Source organism: Pagrus pagrus (assembly GCF_965226575.1).
Source record: "Pagrus pagrus genome assembly, chromosome: 4".
In the NCBI taxonomy this organism is placed as follows: Eukaryota; Metazoa; Chordata; class Actinopteri; order Spariformes; family Sparidae; genus Pagrus; species Pagrus pagrus.
The window spans coordinates 16,254,605-16,275,248 of record NC_140188.1 but is presented as its reverse complement, the minus strand read 5'-3'; the positions used below and the strand labels follow the sequence as shown (position 1 = coordinate 16,275,248).

General features: G+C 43.0%; 1 protein-coding gene across 4 annotated transcripts in view; it reads right to left on the bottom strand.

Moving 5' to 3' along the window:
- grik4 (glutamate receptor, ionotropic, kainate 4) overlaps positions 1-20,644 on the bottom strand; it is a 316,509-nt gene that overhangs the window by 26,143 nt on the left and 269,722 nt on the right. For all 4 annotated transcript variants that reach the window (XM_084350733.1, XM_084350736.1, XM_084350734.1 and 1 more), the window contains one exon: positions 10,339-10,446. In XM_084350733.1, coding sequence (XP_084206859.1) covers positions 10,339-10,446 — 108 coding nt within the window. The remainder of the gene's footprint in view (positions 1-10,338; positions 10,447-20,644) is intronic.

Here is a 20,644-nt window from a genome sequence, read left to right as displayed (position 1 = left end):
GAAAACATCCAAATACACATTTATGTGTTTTTATGTTTTTCCTCATGCCCTGAGCCAGAAAGAAACACCACACTTTCATGTTTTATTCCTATTTTGAAGGTTTTTACAGAGAGCTTTGTTCATATATCATTCATAGCCTGATTTAACATTTAATTCCTTCTGACATAGTGGAAATGGATTTTTTGTTTATGGATACTGACTGAGTGATATCTTCAGCCCTAGACTTTTTGGGTCAATATACTTTTTGTTGCTTTAGTTTTTTTGTTATTTATTTGTATGTGTATAAATACAATGATAGAAGTTTGCGGCTGAACGGAATACAGTACCGAGGTGGTTCTCTCGCCGGGTTTGACTCCTGGCAACCCGCGGCTGAGTCTTTGTGTTTTTGTACAGTAATCGATGAAGTCCAGTCCTTAGCAAAACACTCCTCTGGCAGCGTTCTGCTTTTAATACGTCTATGGGCTGCATCATAAAATAAAGAAAGTGTTTATTGGAGGAAAAATGAATTTACGCTCCTGAGTGCAGGATGAGTCACCAACCTTTTTAATGATTTTCCAGGAAGTCACAAACTCGAAAGTACCATTCTGCAAAACATATGTGATAACAGCGACTTTGACTTCATGGGAACTTGGGAAGACATGGGAAGAAAGAGAGGAAGGGTCTAACAAAATACTCTGCCGAGTTGGATTATGGGAAATGTAGTATTCAGTGTTTTGGGGGGGCTTGACCTACACCTGAGACAAAAAGAAGTCAGGATATCTTCGACTCTGTTGTCTTGAGAGCCCCCACAACATTTTGTAAGCATACTACTAAATAGCTGGACTGCCTCTTTAATGTTTAATATGATTGCTTTACAGAACCTGACTGAAGATTTTACGGTCAGGACAAATGTTGGAAGCATCCCTTTGGAGGTTGGAGGTCATAGTTCACATCAGGTGTGCTGCCTTTAATGAAAAGTGAGATTTGTGGATTTGAAGCAGAGCCAGGCACTAAAATCAGGAACAGACAGGCGCGTGCTAATGTGTTACATCCAGTAAAAAGTGGATAAGAAACAAAAGCTCCACCACACACACACACACACTCTCACACACCCAGACACACACCCAGACACACAGGTATTTACAGCCTGTCGTTTAGAGAACCAACTCTGCTTTGCTGTCTGTTTATTTATGTCTTGTTTTGTCATTTAGTTGATGCTGTAGGAAGATTTAAGGAGCCCCGCAGTGAAGTATTTTGGAGCCGCCCTTATTGTGCTATTTTTCAAATAATGCAACTGTCAAACCGGTGTGTTCATGCTGCACTACATCATAAAAGAGACAGCGTTATGTACCACTTTGCTGTTGCTCTATGCCTGCACTCAGCCAGCGGATCCAGCTAAAACTAACTTACTTTGGCAACAACAACAGATAACAATGATTAACAAGTCTTCTCCTGCTGACACTCGCCAATTTTTAAAACAAACCAAAGGAAAACAAAGCTGTTTTCTTTATTGCTGCAGATAGAAGTTTTGCAGATATTCTTTATACAGTATGCTAGCACAAAAAAAATCAGTTTAACCATGATCTTGTGAAAGAGATCGTCAACTACCAGTGTTAACATAAATGCCTCCAGCGGGGTGTGTGTAATTCACCGCAGATAAGCCATTCAAAGCCAGTGTGACAGCTCTCAGGAGGTAAAGCATAAGCAGTCATGTTTGTGGTGATGTATTTTGAGAGCAGGGATAGAATTGAAATTGTTTTGTCATCGCCACAGCTGGAAATATTTATTTGTGTGGTAGCTGGCTGACTGGTGAATGATTTTCCTCGCAGCGAAAGCCACAAAAATAGTAGTTACACTGAAATTGGGAGTACTTGAGAACTTGGTGCACATCGGGTGGCGCAGCTGTTACTGCGACTGGGGGAGTCGGGGGCGGATTGGGCCGCTTTGCCTCTTTCTCGTCGCATCGCTGGACGGTAGGACCCGCAGCCTCCTGCTCTGCTGTGATAAGAATGAACGTAAAATGGCGACTGATCGACTCGCTCCGTCTGCACCTATAATCTGCATATGGGTTCAATTTATCTAGCCAGGCTCATAGTTCATGCTGTGAAGCAACAATAACCTGCAGTGACGTACAGAAAAGCAGATGACAAAGACTGTATCACAAGATACAGTAATGTGAGTGAGCTGCACGTGTGTCTGTTAAAGGGCACATTTGGTGATATTCTCTATTTTCTTATTGCCAACAGATCGTATGAAAAGTTTAAAACCAATCATCTCCTCTATATTATATTAATATAAGTATACAATATTAATGGCAAACACTGTTCACAATGAACATGGGCAGTGTAGTTGATTTTAAGCTGACACACACACATACACACCCACACCGCATCCTGTTGTTGTTAATTCCCACAGACCTGTCTCCAAGAAATTACATTTGTACAATACTCATTTATTTACCTAATTACGCTGTGCTAGGAAAAGTAATTGGTGCCTGGATTTTGTTCACAAACAACATTTTTCAAGTGAAGGAAGTGTTATATTTTTGGACCACACGCAAGTCAATGGGAGGCAGTCGGGTTGGAAAGTGACCGTACAAAGACTGTGACACCCGGGCTCATGTCCTGAGTCCGGTCTGTGGTAAGGCAACAGCAACTTTAAAGGAGACATATTACGCTCATTTTCAGGTTAATAATTATTTATTAATGTGGGTTACTACTAGAATAGGTTTACCTTAAGTGCTCAAAAAACACATCAGATTTCTCATACTGTCCAGTGCTCCAGCACTGTAACCCCCTTCTGTCTGAAACACTTTTAGCTCCTGTCTCTTTATGCACCTGAGTGCTCAGTCTCCTCTAATTGGTCGGCTCAGACACGCCTGTAATGTCTTCAGCTTCCAGTTAGCTTCACTTCAACTGTGAATATAGGCATAAACTATGTAAATGTGAATAAAAAAGGAGTTTAACAAGTTGATGTACACAATCAGTAAAAAGATAATTATGTTGTAGTTGCTACGAGTGGACATCTTAATACAAATTTTTTGACCGTAATGACGTAATCCAGGCAGCATTATGTTTCCTTCAGAACATATTTGCTTTTGCAGAATAATTGTGAATAAATTCTAAGATAAGAGTTTTTTGGCTGGAAATAGTCTCTAACCGATTCACTGAAAGAATTTTAGTTTCAGCCTTTTCATGGGATCTTTTGATAATAACAAAACAACGGCATGCAATCATGCAATCAGCCTTGACGAAACAAAAGGCTTCTTCAGCTCAGAGTCGGTGAAGTTTTCAGCCAGTTAGTGTCTGTCTGCACCAACGTTTAAAAGTAAACCTCTGCATGAACTCCTTAAAGCAGTCACACATGTCACCTTACACGCCTAACGTGACACCTGTGCATGCTCGTCATTCAGCACGCACTACAATATAAATGCTAATTTCACAGTTCACAGAAGGCTGAAGCTTTTTCGAGCACCGACTTGCAGTCAAGCCAGACCGACTCAGACGTTTTCACTCTCCTTCCAATTTCCGCAACATTATTACAGAGGTCGGCTTTCATACACATTTTGTACATAAGGCGAGCCAGGCCGGGGGGACGGGGGAAGAGATGAAGAAACACACACACAAACCTGCTGCAGCCACTTCACACCGACAGAACAGATGACCATATGTGCCTGGTTTAATGCATGTTTTTCTCCAGCGATAGCACTTAATTAAGTACGAAAAAAGGTTATTTACTCTCCAGCTTCTTGTTGATTTATTTTTGTGACGAGGGGTAAGAGCATTTTATATTTATTACAAATAGCCGGCGTCATTAGGAAGCTCGATCTCTTGGAGTGAGGCTAGAAAATATTGCCTTCGTATCTCCCCGCCATCCTTCTGTGTTGACCTGGTTAAGTGCAGACTAATAAAATCAGACCTGGCAAACATCCATCAATCTCACCAGTAAAAACCCAACAGCAATCAATAACACAGGGACTGTCCGACTGTTATCAAGCCAATATGTGTTTTCCCCTTTTTCAATTTGTCTCTCTTTCTCTGAGCTCCAGCTGTTCTATAAAAATGTCCGACCAAAACCGCCTACTGAACAGATATGTGCTGGGCTGTAGAAATGGAAACACGAAGTGCTATTAAAAGTTCATATACCTGCTGCAGTTCATACTCATCCAGAAACTTCCCCCAAACCCTGACAAGAAAGGAATCACTAAAAGAATCACTTCCACTAGAAGCTTCTGAGATTGAGAACAAAATCATATAAAAATAACTACATAAAAGGTGTGAAAACTCTATGCAGGGGAATGAAAAGAGCACTCCTCTGTGACGGCAAAATCACAATCTACCTTCTTTTGCACACCACAGCAAAACAGCCGTAAAGCTATGAGTTTGAAACTATAAAGAAATGCAAACTTTTAAAGCAGCCTCTTATTCCCAGGCCAGGAGGAGTCTGGTTGCGGACTGATAACTCAGGAAGAAGCAGCCCAAGCAAATACACACACACACACACATAGAGCTCCAGGTGCACCGGTGGGTGTTGTTCACATTCAGCTTCACACAGCACGGTGGAATTTCCCCTTTTAAAACCTCGGGGTGTTCGAGATGTCTTCACACAGCCCTACTCGCTTTCCTCAACAGTTTTCTTATCCTTAAAAACTTGCCCTCCAGAGCTCGGCAAACTGGCAGCGGAGATATAATTCTCTCACAGGGCTCCCCAGTGCTGTTTGAAGGGGAGCCACAGAAGCTCTGACAATACTAGGTCACTGGGAAAAGGGCTAGGTCATGTTAATTTTTCATAAAGCAAATTTCAACAAAATGTTTCGGCGCTTGGCGGGAAAGCAAATGGCAGAAAATACAAATACAAATGAAGAGAGAGAGAGCAAGTACACGCGGCGAAGTTCGAGAAACGGGGACAGAGCTTGTGTGTGTGGTGCGCAAACTCATGTGCACACGCCTCAGTGGCACTGAGCCCGGGTGCCGGCAAATCTGCCTCAGCGTCTGCTTTTATCAGTCGGCACTATGTGCACTGCTGAATTCTCTCCAGTATGTACGCGAGTGGATATGAGAGCACTCAATGACACGAGGGGCAGTCTGCAGGAGGGAATGACCGAGAGTGCTGCAGTTCACAAAGACAGAAGTGGCTCTTATAGTAGGGACTTAAAGCAGGTTTCAGGCTTTAACGAGAAAAAAGGGTTCGGTATTTAAATATTGAGATGGTATGATTGGCTAACAATGGTTTAAAGCTGCCGTAGATATCCCTACAGGTAAAAGCCCCACTTTCAAGAACGGAGGGAAATCAAGGAGCATGATCAGCATTTAAGAGCCTAATTAATTAAACGACTTATATAATAACATCCAAGGCTGATTTGTTCTCACTCGATTGTGTGACATGTGTTTGGATTAATTGGGGGAATGGACGGGTTCGGTGGCTTTATGCTCAGATGAGAACACTATCTGCCCTCTGTGCTGTTGTAGCTTCATAAAAAATAAATGACTGTTTGTTTGTGTGGATGGCGGGAGGAGGTTGGTGGCCCCATGTGTGCATCTAGTGTATATGAATGTGTGTGAGATGGCTTACAAAAAGGGCCCATGGTAAAGTCCAAGCAGGCAGGTTGAAGTAACAAAAAAGCAAGCTCTAAAAAATGAGCTATGGAAATAGTTTTTTCCAATAATTTCAAAAGGGGAAAATTCATTTGAATGCCCTCAAGATGGAACAATTCAGAAAGTTGGAGAAAATCTTGGTACACAAATGGCCGAGTTAACGTCATATGGCGCTGAAACATGGCATAACTAACTAACAAATGAAAGACAGGCAAACAGGAACAAAGGTGGGAAAAAGACAAAGATAGGAAGCTTAAAAGAAAACACGGACACGTGAGGATAACACCTACAAAATAAAACAGGAAACAACAGAACCCAAAACCCAAAACCATGACAGTATGGGTGTGTCTTTTTTATGGAAAGTGGTGTTGGTTGATGATTAGTTTTCGCAGGGAGGCCACAAAATTAGAAGAAAGTCGATTCATTTGTGCGCCCTGTAGGAGGGCAGAGACAAACACAAACACACACTGCCTGTTTGAGCCTCATTCAGGGATGCTCTTGGCTTCACAGCCTTCGGTTCTGGGTTGCATCAGATGCTGTATATGCGTGCAAGTCTAGTTGTTATCATTGATGCTCTTTGATTCCAGTTTAACCTTTGAAACATACATGTGGTGCGAGGTTTCCACATAAAGTAACAGGATGACTTTTATTGAGGAAAAACCCTGCGAGCTCTGCTTGAAAAGACGATAACTTTTGGTTCTTCAAATGCAGAAGTTACACGATGCAAATCGTGGGATAAGAACAAGAACTGAAAATGTAAAATAAAAAACAGATTACATTTTCTTCTGCTTGACAACACAGAGAGGAAACGCACACGATTTACAACAACACCACCAAGAGAATTTTCTCTCGAGGATAAAATGGGCTTTTTCTATCACTACAGTGTGGCTTCTGAGGATATAAAGACGTTATTCCACTAAGACCTTAACAAACTCAATCAATGATTACAAACACATGGCTTGTGTGGCCCGGCAGTAAAGTGATAATCGATTCTGCGACTGTGTTTTTTTTCTTCTTTGCTAAAGCTGTTTGTGAAATTGAAGTGGGGAGGTGACGGCCATGCGTGGGTGTAATGAAACTTGCCCTGCAAAGGTCAGGTGAACATGTCAAGAGTGCACAAAAAACACAGCGCACTGGCGAACAAATGCTGGTGAAAGAGCATCCATAAATACTGTAAGCGCTCGCACAAGCACACACAAGTGCACACAGCCTCCCGGGCCGGCGCTACAGGTAAGGAATTCTTATGGAGGCTTTCAGCTGCGGCTCGTCCGCCGCCCACAAGCGAGATAACAGCGACACAGCAATCCCACCATGATGAATGAGCTGTGATAGGCACTGAAAATTGCTCCTTGGTGGCTTCCGAAGTTTGGTCCAGGGACTCTATATCTCCAAAGTGAAATCAAAGCTCTGTGCTCGGCCAATTCTTTCTCTCACACCCTCTTTCTGTTGTGAAAACATTGTCTCATTTGTACTCCCCCTCAAACCACAACACACACACACACTCACACGTCTCCATCCTCCCCCTGCGCCCTTCCCCTCCGGTGTGAAATGAACCATTCCATCTAAATCCCAATCAGTCTCAATGAGACCAGTGAGTTGCTCAGTGGCGAAATATGGCAATATGGCCTTCCCTCATTCCCACGGCTCTGCGCCTGATAAGGCAGCCACTCAGAATAACACATTGGGCCAATTGCTTCTGCTTACAAGCTACTTTGTGTCTTATCGTCTGATTCATCGGCGAGGAGGCGGAGCTGGGCGAGTGACAGGTTTGTGCGTGCGACTGTCTGTGCGTTTGTGTAAGTGTGTGTGTGTGTATCGAGGGATGAAGGAAGACGTGAAACACATGCAGCTGATGGGAAAGCTGAATGTTTTTATGTCGTTCCAACATGAATCCATTCATCACCTTTGATGTTTTACAGTAGCACGCCGATGCGCAGGAGCCATACCAGAGCTACTGTAAAACACAGAAGGCTGCAGTATATTCTTCTCAAGGCTTGGAAATCCCTAACACATCTGCTCTACTAATTAAAGCAGGTAGGTAATTAATTGACGTGCAATTAATCACTGTTAGGGATTGGACCAGTCAGGAATATATTAACCGTGCAAAGTTAGCGCGACGTTTCCTGTACCGAATGTTAATATATTACCTACATATATGTGCCTGTATCAGGATTGATGCTGCAATGTCATTTACCTGTAAGGCAATATATGATTATTACATACATACATCCTCTGGGTATATGGAGAAATAGATTTATATAATATATAGAACAGCCATGGTGAAATTTGTATATGTACTAGTATAAAAAAAGTCTGTATGTTGAATTTTATATATGGCATTGTATTCTTCGGCCATACATGGAGAAGGTGCAATACGTAAAAATTAGTCACCTGTCAAATTCATACTCATAATAAACAGGGGGCAACCGCTACAATAACCGCTAACTGCTGCTCATTTCAGCTGCTAGTTAGCTCAGTTAGCAGTGCATGTAGTGGTCTGGGACTGGGAGCTTGCAGCACCAGGGTAATGTTGGTGTTTACACCACTAGCACAGGAGCTTTGGACTGGGATGGATAGCATGCTAACTAACTAATACTAACATGCTACAGCAAGTTGATATCTCTGCAACACAATATACAGACGCCATAACCTTAAAATTGTCAACTCTTCACCTTCTGTTTCTAATTTTTGTTAGTAATTAGTCCGTTTTTAATGTTTTCAACAAAAATTCGTACATATCACACTTTTTAACAATATATATGTAATTCATATATAGTAGTTTATAACATATGTGAATATAATAGAATAAATGTAATGTCATATATGTAAAGATAATTATATATGTGACATATATGCCGAAATGTGTCATGTACATACATATTTGTATGAGCTGGACATTCATGTCAATATATCAAATCTTTCCAATTTATAATAGGTTTCTTATATTGTTTGTACATAAATTTAAATATATTTCAAATATGAGAATTATTATTCCATATATGTACATAATTACATGTGGGTGTTTCTTTGTTGCTCTGCTTTGACATTAGTTCAGTCTGTGTTTCAGCAGCTGAATTTCTATACAGTTTTTTATTAAGGAGTCAGAGCGAACAGACTGACTCACCACTGACCATGTTGATATGCTAATAAATCACTTCCAGGTGTTCTAGTTTATATATCTGGAGGCACTTGTAGGTTGTGAGGGTCGAAGTACTTGTCAGGCTGTCCACCTCCACACACACCTTTCCAATGTCGAAAAAAGGCTGCAGGTGAGAATATATGCAATATTTGAACTCTCTCTCTCAAAGCTCTCTTTGATTCTTTGCACAAACACTTCCATCTTTTTGAGTTCGACACCATAAATGCCTTTGAGGAAAAACTGAATGTGTTCACTGACATCCCCACTCTGCATATACAATTCACTGCACTCAGACGACAAAAAAAAAAAAACGAGAAGGGAACAGAACATTTTGAGAGAGATCGTGTATGTGGAAGCTGTGGCTATGAGCACTTCTGCTGTAAGACTTGGTCGAACAAAACATCGTAGTTTGATTCACTCATACTGACCCTCTCGATCCCTTTTCATTAACACAAGATTGAGATGTTTTAGGCTCCCTGCATGTTTATTGTCTTCCAATTTGTCCTCCAATAAAGCCTATAAATTACATCGAGTTCTTCTGCATTCCCACTTGACTTTGGTTTGGCCACTTGTTACATAACTGCAGGCAGAGCCGGAGCAACAACCCTGAGTGACAGTACTGTTTCCCCTTTTAATCTTATTTCACTAATTTACCTGTGTTTATTTAATTCATGATTCCGATATCCAATTCATTTGGGTGGTGCTGAAAAAATGGACAATGTCAACCATTTTAAAGGAGCCCTAATATGCTTTTTTGTTTTTTTCCTTTCCTTCAGTGTTTTATGTGGATTATTGTGCATATAAAAGATCCTGAAAGGTAAAAAGGTCAAAGTTGGCGCCAGCAGAAGCTCCTCTCTCCAAAACGCCTCGTCAGTAGTCCCGCCTTTAAATTCGTGACTTCATGACATCACATTATGTCACCATGTCTTACATTTGCATAATTCACTGTATGCTTAGCATCAAGTTTGGTACGTAAGAATTGGTTTAGCACAGCTGCTCTGTTGTTAGTGGTGCCGGCTCAGGCGTGTGTGATCGGACCAATCAGAGATGATCAAAGGTATTCAGGAGGGGGGGACTTAAAGAGACAGGAGCTAAAACAAAACATTTCAGATGGGAAGATGCTGGTTAGATAATGTGTTTTTTGAGCGTTAAAGCATGTAAACCTATTCTAGTAGTAACACAAAATAAAATTATTAACCCAAAAATCAACATAGCATGTCTCCTTTAAAAAAGCCTCGGTTGAGGAAAAGCATTTGGTATCTTATAATAATAAGGATTCATGGGTTATTGATAATTAAAATGGCAGATGGTGAGAACTCGCAGGATCTATATTTACAACAGAGGCTGAGAATGGCTGACATGGTGAATTATTAGCTCCTGCTGATGCACTGTGATGTAGCCTCAACTGAAGCACTCAGGGCAAAACAATCGCGCAGCATCAGTTCCTCTGATCCCAAGAGGACCGAGTTTGGATCTGAAAATACAAAATGGGCTTTTGATATGGTAATTGTCTGTCAACCGCAGAATGTCAGCCACATGCAGATCAGCCCGGGAGTTGAGCTAATAAAATGACACGGACTGCTGCTGATGTGTGCGTTATCACGGTATGCATACAGTGGTTCTTACTAATATCGTCGTGATGGTAAGAGTAGTGTTGAAGAGGGTGTCCGTCACGTTGATTGATGGAAGCTTTCTCTCCATGGACAGTCCGTCCTCCGAGTGCCACAGGCCAATCTGCAAAGAGAGCGCACGCACACACACACACACACACACACACACACACACACACACACACACACACACACACACACACACACACACACACAAACAGATCAGTCACTAAGTCCATCAGCTGGAAAAGGCCAATAGAAACAATCTGTGCTTAATTGCCTCCCTCTTCTCTAAAGGAGAATCAGTATGACCTTCACAAAAGACAAATAGAGAGCGGTGGACAGATCACTGCGCTTGTGAGAGGAGGTGCAAAGTTAGTGGGGCTGCGGGAGGAAACAAAGACAACACGTGTGCAGCTCCTCGAGGAGCGAACACGGGGCATGTGTTCAATCAGAGGCAACAGAATGCATTCATTAAGCCAATTACCGGCAAATCCTGTGGCGCAGAGCCACATTCTCATTTTCATTACAGCTCAAGTGGGGATTCACACCTCCACCTCACATGGTGCCTCTTCTCCCATCCACTTTCAATCTGTCTCGGCCATCTCCTGTTTCGCTCGTTTAGTCATTCGACCCAAGTTTGTTAATCCCCAAACTTTGCGATGACCGTCTCTGCAGAGCATTTTGTGAATCGCCTCTTGCTTCACATTCGTCAACAATTTTACCATAATGGTATTGACAGGAAAGGACCTGGGGTGATTTATATGCTCTGACCTTGAAGGATTTACATAGCTCCTCTAATGCTCGGGAAAATTCTGCAACCCTGGAGCTTATTAAAATCTGTCCAAGTACAGGATAAAGTAAAAAATGTAGGTCGTCCAGTAAACCTAAGTGTTTTTCTTAGTTTTGACATAACAACCGACTCTCTACCAGAGCCCCAGTGTGCTGCGTGAGGTCATTTGTTGGTCATTACATGGTGAGAGTTATGTGACACTGGTGACACAGCACGGCCAGAAGCAAAACAATTTTCCTTCCCTTATCTCGTAGCTTCACAAGCTATCATTTCACTTATGTGGCTGACGCGGTAACACACAATTTCAATGTCAATAATAAAAAGGAGCAGCCGGTGCACGTGTTGGCACCGAAGATAACCTCAAAATAAATCAAGATAACATGCAAAACACGTCTTTTTATTAGTTTGTGCAACCTTCAACGATGTAACTTTAATACATGAGGGGTATTTTAAGGTCGTCCTGCCCACCGTGTTCCTGCCAAGATTACAGTATGTCTTATTGTTATGGAAATCAGCTTGAAAAAAAAAATAAATAAAAAAAAAATCAGCATTTCATTAAATATTCCTAAAAACAACCTGTGAGGCTCCTTGAGAAACACGATGCCAACGATTCAAAACACTGTTTTTCGGTCATTTACATTCAAACTCTGTAATCTACCTCATCATGTAAACATTGCCAGACTGCAGAGAAATAATATCCCTTATCATAATAATCAACTTCCCACCATTATGAATATTATATAGGAGATGTAAATGAAAAAACACGCCATCTAATTTAGCCTCGATGCACCGTTGGGGCGATCCAATCCGTGTCACAGGAACGAGCTTGCCGATTACACGCTAAACCATTTGGGAATATTCACGTCAGACAGGAGAAGATCAGCGATTGAAGTCCGACTTGGGAAAAAAAAAAAAAGGAAGCTCGGCAAGATTGGTCATAGTTTTTTTCAAGGCTAAATTGCCAAAATTCTCGAGAGATTTCCACCCATTCATGTTGATCAGTGCCTACATTTGGAAGCCGTTTAACCGGTCTCCTGACACTGGGTGATGAATTCTGATGTGAGATCTAAAAAAAATAAAAGGAAAGGGAAGCGAGAGAGAGAGAGAGAGAGAGAGCTCCTGGTATCAAAGATTTCCTTTGAGAGTATATGATCAAAAAGATCTTTCCTTCCATTTCCTCTGGTGCACTTGTTGGGAGAAACAGCACCTTGCTCACACAAATAGATTACCCGAGCGCCCTGAACAACCCGCTCCGCACTCTGCTGCTGCTGATGGCCTCGAGAAACAGGGGAGGGAGGAAATGTGAACACACGCCTGAAGAAGGGACCTCGCGAAATATGGTGCTAGGCAATCAGCGTACACAATCAGTTGTCAGAGCCTGTGGAGGAGGTGGGAGGTGGCCGTCTGTGGCTCGGCTGGGCTCAGCAGGTGTCACCGAAGGTCTGAGCATGGGGGGGTGACTGCGAGGGTAATGGGATGAGGTGACTCCTGCCCAGGAAGCGGAGGTGGAGAGACGAGGGAGCTGTGAGCAGGAAGGGAGAAGAAGCATATGCTGGCGGGGGAGGAACCGGCCCTTTGGTGGCCCTGTCGTCAACTCGCTATGAGCCGGGAGGAGGAGAAAATAGAGCTGTTCTGTGTGTGAGTCACCCTCCGACTAGCTGGAAGGAAGATGTATACATCAGCTAATGTAAGCAGGAACAAACGCTCAGGAGCGCACCGTGACATTTATCAAACAGACTGAAAACCTTTAATGTTATTATTCTTCATAATAAATTACAGGTGTTATTGATTTGCGCAATAAAAATGGGAGGCTACTCGTTGCACAGCACAAAAAGATGACAACAAAGTGTCTAAAAGTTGGAGAGACACCAATACACAACTAATTAAATTCATGAAATATTAATCGGAGCGCAACGCACTGGCCATTAATCTGACGGCCAGGGAAGAACATCCGTAATTTTTTACATGCCATTCCCCTTGGAGCGCAATTTGTAATAATTCTACAGGTTGTGCAAACTCTAAAGTGAACCATCGCATTAATCCTGAGGCAACAGCGTTGAACCATTGCACAAAACCTCATTATACAGGCAGCACAACCCGAGAATCTATTAGACTCATAAGCTTTTATCATACAGAGGACGCTGCATATTGCCGTACAGCAGACTGGGTTTGTGTACAACAATATAAATAGCTGTTGCTTGATGTTTCTCATTTGCAGTGTCATTAATTTGGTATTTACAGCGCAATTACAATAAATAAGTACTGTGCAGTACAACCCGTGAACCTAGGAGGAGAAGCCAGACAAAAGTTCAGAGTGTTGACGAGCGCTGTGCACTATTTATTTTACTGAGACGAGAGGAAGAATGGGGTCTAATAAGAGAGAGGGGAATAGGAGAGGAGCAAAAGGAAAAGTCTGGGAGAGGAATAGAAAGATGCAGGGGAATGTCAATCACTTACTGAATAGGTGCGGCGAGGCTGGCAAATGGAAAGAAAATCAATGAGAAAGTATGAGGAGCAGCCAGCTAGGGAGCCAGAACATAAGGTGGAGAGAACAGAAGGAGACAGCAAGCGAGAGACGGGAAAGACACACACACACGAACATGGAGAAGGTTTATGTAAGTGCAAAATAAAGAGAAAGAGCGAAAGAGGAAACAGAAAGAGAGAGAGAGAGATGAAGAAAGTGACAACAAGTGGAACGACGCACCCCTGCGACGGATTACCCAGGGTTCGCTCTGCAACCTGGAATTACAGCACGAGGAAAAGATTAGGGGGGCTGCTCACTGAAGCGTCAGGATTGGCTGATATTTGCTGTCAGAAAAATGCCGTATCCAATAGGGTGTGGCGAGACCGCGCGGTGACAGACGCATCCATCATATATGAGAGAAGCAATAGCTACCATTATCAAGCATAATGTCATACAGCCCACTTACACCGAGGCTAAAGCATTCAGGTGTCACGGCGGTGCAAATGAGTCTGAGTCGAGGACGGAGATGTGTGCGAGTGTGTTTTTGTGTGCATGCCTGTATTATAGAAGCCTAATATCCTCATGGGCCTCTGACGATGGACTTTTATTGCTATTATAGCAACATTATGCCATCTCAGCTTGATGAAAATATGCTGAAGTAGATGCAGTTCCTACCCATCGGCGGACATTACCACCGGTTGAATCAGCAGCTCTCGTCCCCGCTAAAACAAAACAGAGGACGGTTATATTTAGAGTGCACCCACTCCGCCTCACAATGATCACACTGTTTGAATGACAAGGAAAGGCATTGTATTAGTGCGTCTGTGCGTAACTGCTATGCATGTTTCCTCTATGGAACAGTGAGTGGAGAAAATGGGCTATCTTTTCAGTGAAGCTCTCTCTGGTATGACTCATCAGCAACAGGAATGACCCTAATCAGGGTGACGCCGGAGGCAAACTTCAGGGGCCAGACAGACACAGGTGGGGATGTAGGTGGTTGGCACTGCCATACAGTAGAGAAAGGCCTGGGCAGAGCACACAGTCGTGTCTCCAGAGCTGATTGAAGAAAACTTCTTGCAGTATTCTTGCCATTATTTCGTGCTGGTCAGGAGAGAAGCAAGCGTGGGAAAAGTTGACCTGGCTACACTTTTAAAATCTGTTGTTTCCTCACAGTCTAAACTCCGACTGTTTCATCCACTGTGTTATTCTAGATGTGGTAATTCATCCCGAAGCGAGTCAGCGCACTCATTATTTGGCCGTAATGAGACACGAGCTCTGGGTTGAAGAGGAGGTCTTTCGGCCGTTGGAGCAGATTTTCAAAGTTCTCAGAGTGCTGCATCCCCCTGCAGGGCGCACAGCAAACAATGGATGCCCTCCCAGCCACAGTCCCTGCTCAGGCTGTGCACCCAGACATGACTGGCTGTTCGAAATGTCTTCATCTCTAGCGACCATGTTGGAGGAGATGTACTCTAAAGGCCCACATGCACTGAAAGTGATAATTGATGCGCCTCAAGCGCGTCATTTAATGCTCCTATGACACCCTGCAGGCATCAGATTCGAAATGCCAACACTACAGAATCAGCAGTGTTTTGGGGAAAAGTCACTATTGATACGTAATCCTCATATTCCTCTATGGTGACCTCAGTGTGCGCAAGTATCCCACAATACGAACACATGCATAAATACAAACCCAAAGCGAAAGGCAGCTTCAAAATCGTTTCGATGCACATTCGTCCATTCAAACAATGGATGGAGGCTACTTCAAAATGTGTGCATCAGATGCTTTCAGCGCATTTGGCCTTAAACACTTGGGACAGCCAAGTTTTTAGAGGCATCTTACAGTCCTCACTATCTTCATCCAGCCTCCTCCACTCCAGCTTTCCACTCTTCTATAAGTGCAATAAACATTCGAGGTCATGCTTGTCTGACGAGCTAAAAAAGGACCGTGCATTGTGACACTAGATTGTCCAAGCATGATTGCCTGCTTTTATGTATACAAATGGTATATCTGGAAAGCTCCAGAGGAAGAATATATAGTGCTGTAACCGCCTACACAGAGTCCAGGGAGGCTGCATTATTAAAGATTAGCTCATGTGTGTAATCACCGTCTTGCATCCTTCCTGGGGCTAAGTGGGGTTTTACTTTTTTCTCAAGGAGAGCAACACTTTGCTCTATTATGTTTGTCTATACAAACTGTTAAAGGGGCACTATGAAGCTTTACGGCAGAAAAAAACCCCTGAATAAACGAGCTGTTCTCAGAGGAAAATAAGGTCCCCACAACACTAAAGGTGGCAGGGTCCGCCAAACTTAAACAAAGCAAAACAGTATGAGATTGTGTTGCTCTTTAAGGTCAGTTTGTAGAGTTTGTATATTTAGTTTGTTTAGGCGTAACAAAATCAGTCAATGAAGATCTTTCTCTCCTGATCTAAAATGTCTTACCAAAACTACACAATGCACCTTTAAGGCAACCTAATGTGTTTACTGCACAGTCTATACAATACAAGGGTTTTCTTGACCCTAAAATAATACAAAAACACGATGATCATGATGAACTGGAATCCCTAAAAGACCCTAACAAGACTGCTGGGAGAACAGAGTTCGAGCATGAACCTGAAGAGAGAGAAGAGAAACACATGGAGCAATAACTACAAGCTCACACTGCAGCCGAGCCCGTTCTGTAGCTACGTTATGTGGAGAAGTCTTAGTAGGAATTCATTTCTCAGGCTGATAAAAAACTGAGACACAGAGGCAAACTTGCAGGCACAGAGGAACTCAGGAACACACACATAAATTTGCATGTACATGCATATTACACACATACACACACTCAAACCACTCGCACTAACACACACACGCAGCCAAGCAACACATGCACAGTCTCACCCAGGCTTGAAATCCGTTAAGACTGGGGGATCTTGCAAAACAGCTCATCCATTCTGCTTTTGATCTATTCCCCATCTCCAGCCTGCAAAGTGCAAACTGAGAAAAACAAAAGAGGAAAGGGGACTGCTGTACGTCTCCGAGAGACCAAACAAAGGAGAGAGCTGGAGACGCACAGAGGATGCCGGTGTGTGCTGACTGGCGATGTGAGGCTCCGCTTCGACAAATTCAACATGAGCCTCGGAATGTAGTCACGGATAACTTTGAGCGGGTTGAAGATTCAGTTTGATTGCATTAATTCCCTTATTTGATCCCGTACAATGTTATTAGTTCGTGGGTGTCACAGAATGTGTCAGACATACCTCCGCTGCCTCGTCACTGTGTTTTGTATGCACTCGAGGGAAGGCAGCTGCATCAAACCTCGGCCAACTTAAGACTTCCTCCAAGGTTTTGACTGACTCGAGATGCAGGAAAAAAAAGTGAAAGGCAGAGGGGTCTTGAGGGAGAACGTGTCACAAGACGACTAATATGACTTGTAAACAATACTGCCTGGCTGTCCCCCGGTCCCTTACATTTAAATCAACAGCTGCGTCGTGCAGCTGACACAGTCTTTACTGTATCATGCCTGCTGAAAAAACAACAACAGAGTCAGACTGTATTAGCCTATAAGGCATCTGAATGTACAAGAATCAAACCCATTCACGTTAAGCCAGACATTCTAATTAGACTTCAAAAGCAATACATTAAATTACATTTATGACTTGTGATTAGGATTCATCCGCATTTGAGTAAATGAAACGAGAGGAAATCTAATAACAATGACTTGAGTCTTTTGCTCGCAGACAAGTTGTTTCCTCCTCAAAATTCATAGCTGCTCTGACCTCCAGGACTGTCTGCAGCACTCAGGACATTTAATTCATAACAGAGGCAGCTCTGTGTGCAATAAACTGGAGGAGACAAAGCCGCTCATAAACTGATCCACGGCTTTCCGACGGAGCATTACTGGCATCAGCGAGAGGGCATGTGGCTTCTACGCTGTAACTAAACTTTATATAATGGTTTCCTGTGTCGCGGCGCTTTTTTCTAAAAAAGGTTCAGATGTTATTAAAAAAAGAAAAGAAAAGGCGAATCAGTGCACGGCGAACAGAGAGCATCACTAACACCGCAGAGATTAAAACAGCATTAAAAAAGGAGCTACCGCAGGGAGCGCTGAACAGAAAAAAAGAAGCAAAGCATGCAAAAGGTTGTTTGTGGATGTGATAGAAGAGACGATACTGAATTCACACTTTTAATTTGAGCTTCCAGGCAGATGACTGCAAAGTCTGAACCCCCCGCTGGAAAAGCACAGAGCACCTTCAGATGGTGAAAAAGATGGCACGTAAACAAGGAGAAAGAGAAAGCGTGTTTAATGGATGATCCTCAGTAGGTGATCTGACATGCTGCAGCAACATGCCGAATAAACACACAGACAGGGGCCATCTACAGGAGCAACTGAAAACTGACAGCAAAACCACACCACAGTCCTGAAATCCAGCCATGTCCTTCCTGTAAAACAAGATGTCACACGTGTCATGTCAGAAACATGTCAGTGTTTCAGGGGCCGGGACTCACTGATTTTAACTCTATTCACTGATTTTTTGGAAACTGGATCATATTCATGGAGACCAGGTTTTCTGTTTTTTCCTCTCATGTCCTCTGACTGCTCTGCCTGAACCCTCTGTGACTGACGGTGGGGGTTCCCAACCTCCACACCCTTTCGCCATGATACTGAAATTTATGTACTTGTCTTCATAGGTTTGGTTGAATTCAGCTTTTTCCTGTCTCCATTTCCCTCACTGCCTGTGGGCCTTTTATCAACAGTCCCTGAAAAAAAGCCAAAAACTGGCTTTTGACCAACACGTAACAACCAGTAGAGTGTTTTCATTTACATGTTTTAACTTTTCCGTAAGTAAAATCAGTTTCTTGAACATTTTATTATTCAATGGAAATAATTTGCCTTGTGATACGTGATTAGAAAAGGTTGGCAATTCCAGGAAAATAAATAATAAAACACAATGCATTACATATATGGTAATTACATCAGCCCCATTATGTCTTATTGGGTTTTTTGTGGACTGGTGCAGAATGACCCAAGTCCCAGTATTGGTCCACGGCCCGGTGGTTGGGAACCCCTCATTTACAAAGTTTACTGACAAACAAATGGCATTACTTGTTGCTAAGGTAACCGCTAACAGCAGCTTACTGTACTGGGCTCCAAGTGAACATGGAGGGTGTCGGGACCGAACACAATCCAAGAACAACTGCAGCCAGTTTGATGACAGGGAATCCAGTATCGAGGCTGTTTAGAGAGTTTAGCTGCTTTAAGACACCTACTGCTCGCTCGTTTAGCCATGCAGCTAATGTTAGCAATCCTATTAGTTGCCAAGAACCAAATTCTAAGCTTTAACACTTTTGGCTCATTATCCTCGACAGAACCCTCCCTGCCTGGCCGTTTTTACAGGAAACATGTAAATATGCAGACTTTATCACGCAGACTTTAAATATTATCAGGAAATTAATAGCAATAGTTAAAAATGTGATATAATAAAACACTAAAGTAAGACCTAGAAGAGAGAAGAAGTCTTTTCCCAGAACGTTTTATAGTCCCTGGATATGATCCTCAACTGCAACTTTTCAGAGACATTTTTATTTAACAGTGAAGCAATACAGCTGCACTGCATACTGGTAAATAAACACTGAATTTATACCAGCACTATTTCTATTCCCCTGCTGGCAAAAGGCACTTTTCCATTCCCTTCTCTGTCCCTGAATAGTCAATATTGTTCACGTCCTTTGTTGACTTCCAGGAGCGTTTCACTCACAGGTTTTCACTCTCGCTCTCGCATTTTACGAGTTTTCCAGGACGTTTGTAACCACGAGCCTCTATTAAATCCTGACCATGATAAAGACAAACATAAAATGAGTTATGGCAAAACTCAATTTATGTGTAACAGCAGACCACCTTGTTTTAGGAGGCCATCTGGAGCACCTTTACGTCTGATTACAGCTGCCACATCCTCGTTGTAAAACTTGCTGTAATTATTGTCTGTGATCGCACAACAGCTGCAACACACACATACGGAGTCTCTCTCTGTCTGGCTCTCTCCCTCACATGAGCGAACACACGGCGAGTCGATACATTGAAATATGTTTAAACTGCACAGCTGGGGGAGATCAGAGGGCTAGACTTACTCTAACCTCGGTGGCAGTCGCTCAAGCTCCAGCTCTCGCGTTTAAGACCCCGTACATCTACCAGACCTGGTTAAGATGTACTCATCTCTGCTGGAGCCTGAGGCAGAGAGAGAGATCCAAGCCATGTCATGGTGAGCTGAGCTACATCGGGCTGCTATGATAACGTCCTTCAAGGGAAGAAAAAAAGGGCGGAGGCAGACTTGAATCCGTCCACCTGCTGAGCGCCAACCACACCTCTCATCCTCTTACATCTTCCCCTTTCTCCCCCATCTACCTCGCCGTACCTGTCCCTCTCTCCCCTCCCCTCCCCTCCTTCCCTCACATTGCAGCAGCAGAGAGAAATTGAATTGAGTGCATCTGCATCTGCAGCAGCGGGGGCAGCCAGAGTAATAGTGTACTCAGAGCATAGAAAAACGGGGGAAGGGAGGGGAAGAAAAAAGCAGATTGCCGTAATAAACATAGGAGCAGAGCTGACAGGAAATAAATAAATCCAATAGAAAAGAGAAAGAAATTGAACGAGCACATTCAACCTTTAACTGGAGGAAGTCTTGTGTAAATAACACAGCTCAAATCATTGCTTGCAAATTGAAGTGGTGCCCATGCAGCATGCGTGTGTGTGTGTGTGTGTGTGTGTGTGAGTTTGCGAGCATATTGCAGGCAGTCAGCGTTCCCTCAGATACAGGGAAGCGGCAGATGCCGATAAAGAGAGTCTTCACCACCTCCGTTTGTTGGCTCCACCTCTAAAGACCTTGACACAAGGACACCTGGGGAGCGAAGTTTATTAAAAAAAGCAATCTAGCTGTAAATGCTGAAATGATAATTCAGGAAAATGGAAAGGATGTACTAGGGCGGGTTTGAATGATTTAACAGTTTATTGATGAGCTCTAACCCGCAAAGATTCACAATTGCACAAAAATGAGAACACGGGACAGAATGTGTGGGAGGAAGACGCCA